Source organism: Atta colombica, unplaced genomic scaffold, assembly GCF_001594045.1.
Source record: "Atta colombica isolate Treedump-2 unplaced genomic scaffold, Acol1.0 scaffold9, whole genome shotgun sequence".
Classification (NCBI taxonomy): domain Eukaryota; kingdom Metazoa; phylum Arthropoda; class Insecta; order Hymenoptera; family Formicidae; genus Atta; species Atta colombica.
In genome coordinates, this window is record NW_017259583.1 from 508,835 (window position 1) to 512,943 (window position 4,109).

The 4,109-nt window shown below is 27.1% G+C and overlaps 1 protein-coding gene across 1 annotated transcript in view; it reads right to left on the reverse strand.

Annotated features, from left to right (window-relative positions):
• Positions 1-949: 949 nt before the first annotated feature.
• Positions 950-4,109, reverse strand: part of LOC108693427 — a 126,147-nt gene continuing 122,987 nt past the window's right edge. Inside the window, exons 10-11 of the mRNA XM_018202359.1 lie at positions 3,164-3,359; positions 950-1,276 (exon numbers count right to left, since the gene is read on the reverse strand). Coding sequence (XP_018057848.1) covers positions 1,213-1,276; positions 3,164-3,359 — 260 coding nt within the window. The 3' untranslated portion in view covers positions 950-1,212. The remainder of the gene's footprint in view (positions 1,277-3,163; positions 3,360-4,109) is intronic.

Genomic DNA, 4,109 nt, shown 5'->3' on the forward strand with positions numbered 1-4,109 from the left:
ATATATATATATATATAAAATTATAATCACATAATGCTGCATTTGAAAATACATTTAATATTGGGTAATTTAAGGACCCTTTTAATATTAATACATATTTCGATAGATTCGCTATTATAGCACAATATATACAGCGCAACTCTCTGTCGGCACCTTTGATGTTGGCCAAAATGGAGTTCGCGCATGCGTGAAATAAATAAGTTGCCACGATTATCTAAACTTCTTTCTTTTTTCATCCTTTTTTCACTCTGTCAAAATTCCTCGCAAAACTCATTAGATTTATTCGCATCGCAATCCAACGAATTCATTGAAGTGCTATTGTAGGAACATATTGAGGCATATTAGAATGAATAAACCTAATATTGCAATGAAATAATTTAAACTTTATGAAAATTAATAAAAATAAATTGAAAATATATTGAAAAATAAAGAAAAAATATAGAAAAATTTAGGAAAAATATTAAATTAACTTAAAAATGTATATTTGTATAAAGAAATATTATGTAATTATATATCTATGAAAATATATTATGAGAAAGCTGATATAAAAGAAATTTATATATAATACATATATGTCCAAAAAATAAGTTTAAAATATAATACAATAAATAAAAAAAAATCTTTCTTGCTCTTTTCTATGTCACGTTTGTTCACTTTTTCACTTTATTACTTTTTCATAAAAATTAGACCAATCTCTCGAAATGTCTCACACAACATTTTATCAAATGGACAATACTTCCCTCTAAATTTCTATTCTGAATATGTATGTTTGAAAGAAATGTTTAAGTGGAGAACATTGAAACGCTTATTTAATAGAGAAAATAGAGAAAGAAAGAGAAATAGAGCAATAAAAAAAAAAGAAAAAGAGATAGGACAATTTACTTATTTGCGCATGAGCATTCGATTTTATATAAAATGGCCAATATAAAATGAGAAGAGTTGTGTTATCCTGTATATATTGTATATACTATTAGATTAGTGTCCGTTTTCAAATTTCGATAACTTTAACACATAGTTAGATGATTTCATATAGTAGAGAATGATAGAATCGTCACAGATTAAGAATAATCATATGATACTGATTTCGCTAATCAGAAATTGATAGCTTTTGAAGATGAACATCCACAAGTACGGTTTGTATATTATCAATTCTTATTTAGTATACTGGGAGAGTAGAATATGAGGAGTGACCATAGTGATCGATGCTTCGGGTCAAATGGTGCACCAAGCAAGCACCACTTTCTTAAATGGAACGAAGATTGCTCGATCCGGATCGCTGTAAATGAGATTTATTCTTGATTAAAATATAAATGAAGCATTTATTACTTCCAATTTAATGAAATATATTCTACATAACATTCCAACAAACGAGAATGAATTAAAATGGATTGAATTTTTTTCTATTCGAATGCGTATTTTAAATAGCGAATACTTTTTTTGGATTCAATTGGATTCAATTAGATTCAATTGGATGCAATTGGATTGAAAAACTGTATTTCCTATTCAAAATTTTGAATTAAACAGTATTCACAATACACAGAAAAAGCTAATATTATTTTTAGACTGAAAGGCATAGAGATATGCTCCATGCAATTTCTATAAATGAATCAAAATACATTCAGGATTGAAAAGCATTCATTTTAATTGAATCAATATTTCTGAAAATCTGAATCCATTTCAATTAATTTCAATCCATTCTCGTTTGTTGGGATATATCTAGGGAATGAAAAGTTATTTTTTGAAAGTAACAAGTTAAAATTACTCGTTATCGATTTTTAAAAGTAACTCATTACAGTTACCGTTTCTTAAAAAAGTAACTTTTTGTTATTTTTCCGTTATTTTTTTAAAATCGATGATCACCAATCACAATAGAGGGACTTTCTAGAGTTCCTAGAAAAACAAAGTCTGACCATCGGCCCATGTTTTCGATTGATGTTAGCTTGTCCTCAATATGGCAGCACGAATTACAATATAAGGAAATGGCACGCTTATTAAAAAACTTGTAGATATGAAATAACGCAAAATATTGATATATTTCATATTATAAGGTGCTTTTCAGCAAGGACACAAACACTGTATAACACAGTGAATCGTTTCATCCTTGTTTAACGTAGGCAAATAAAAAGGATATAATGATTCGCTGCGTCCCTGATGTTTGGAAAATAATCTATAATCATAAGGAAATATTAATTAAAGAAATAATATAGTTATGAAGAAATATACAATGTGTTTAATAAAAAATATAAAATTTCAAATAAAAATAATTTCAAACAATAGTACGACCAGTATCAAATATATTCCGCGCACAGGAAAGATGCCGATAAGAGATCATAAAATTATCGCAAATAATAACAAATAATACAATAATTAAATAATAATAATAAATAAAAATAATATTTTAATAACATAATAATTAAATCAGTATAATGTATTGAGTGATGATCATGAAGAAAAGCCGGAATAAATAAAATTGGTATGATAATAAAAACGAAATGTGAAATCAAAATAAAAAAGTCCGGCTTAACAAAAATTGGGAATGACGCAACATTCAAGCCGAGATAAGATGAACATGTCCCGATTTATTCGTCAGAACTAATTCCTAAGTACGAAAGTGTATAAAAGTGTAAACACTAAGAACTATCCTTATCAATTTTATCTGACATTTTGAGGGCAGACTTTGTTTTTCTAGGAGTTTTTCTAGGAGGAGTTTTTCTAGGAGCTCTAGGACTTTCCAGTCTCAAGCGCTATGACTTGTACCGTGTTCAATTGTGCAAAATAATAATAAAAATAACTGTAAAATTCGTTACTGTTACCAAAAAAGTGTAACTTCATTACAGTTACCAGAAAGAAAAAGTAACGCAGTTACCAAAAAAGTAACGAATTACTTCCATTCCCTGCATATATCCAGAAATGTTAAAGACAAAAAAGATATTCTGAAATACCCTTTTACTGCAATTGTGTAAAAATTTAGAGAATCAAATAGAGAAAAAGTTTTAATTTAATAATTTAATTTAATAATTTTTTTATATTAAAAAATTCTACTTTTCTTCCTATTATATATGTAGTTTCAAATAAAAGAAGTGTTATTATACTCTCTAAATATTTATTCGTAATACATGTCTGCAAAATATTTTGCATTTAAAAAATTATTTCATAAGCTTACCAATCGAAAAATCTTCTGCCATGAAAAGTACCATCAGATGAACCATTGACATATGGCAGTTCTACTCCCACATGTGTGTCTTCTCGGCCAGGAACGGGACCTACATATCTCACGCGACCTTGGAGGACCCTACCTTCTGGTGATATAATCTTCACAAGATGATCCAGTTTGAGATCTCTTGGTATCTGGAAAATGCACATAAAAATTCGAGTTAATTAATATAATTATATATAATTTAAATAACAATAATAATTAAAATCGAATAAGGCTATAAAGATTAAATCAATAAAGGATAAATAATGCCAATGAGAGCCGACACAGTTAAACGTGTATAATCTAAATATAATATATATGTCAATCATCAATTACAGATTTATCGATCATAAAATTAGGTTATTCTCAGTGCATAAATAACAAATATCAGAATCAAATTACGTTGTAAAATGATAGGCAAATAAAGTGTAAGTGTATTAAATCATCATTAAGTTGTTGTCTAAAATTAAAAACTGCAATTGTCATTTGTCGTATTTTTTAGCTGGATACTCAAATCAGAATTCCGTAATTTAATTAAAATATCGAGTTAATATTTGAAATTTTTGAAATGATTTCCATGATCGAGTTGAAATTAATTAAATCAGTTGAAAAACTTACATTGAACTTAGCATAACCATGATCCATTATAACGCAATGTGATTATAATACTTGTATCTTGAAAGCGTATGAGAGGAGCGTGTGTTTTGTATTCACAATGTTTATATATACGAACATTAAGCAGAATAAGAATAAGACTAACAACAAAAATCAACAATAAAAATTTTTAACTTATAAAGCAAGAAAACATTACTCTTTCTTAACTAAATCATGATATAACGGATCCAATAATTTTGTATCATTTTGCAAATTAAATCCATTTTTTGTTTATATATTTATATATTTAAAATATTTA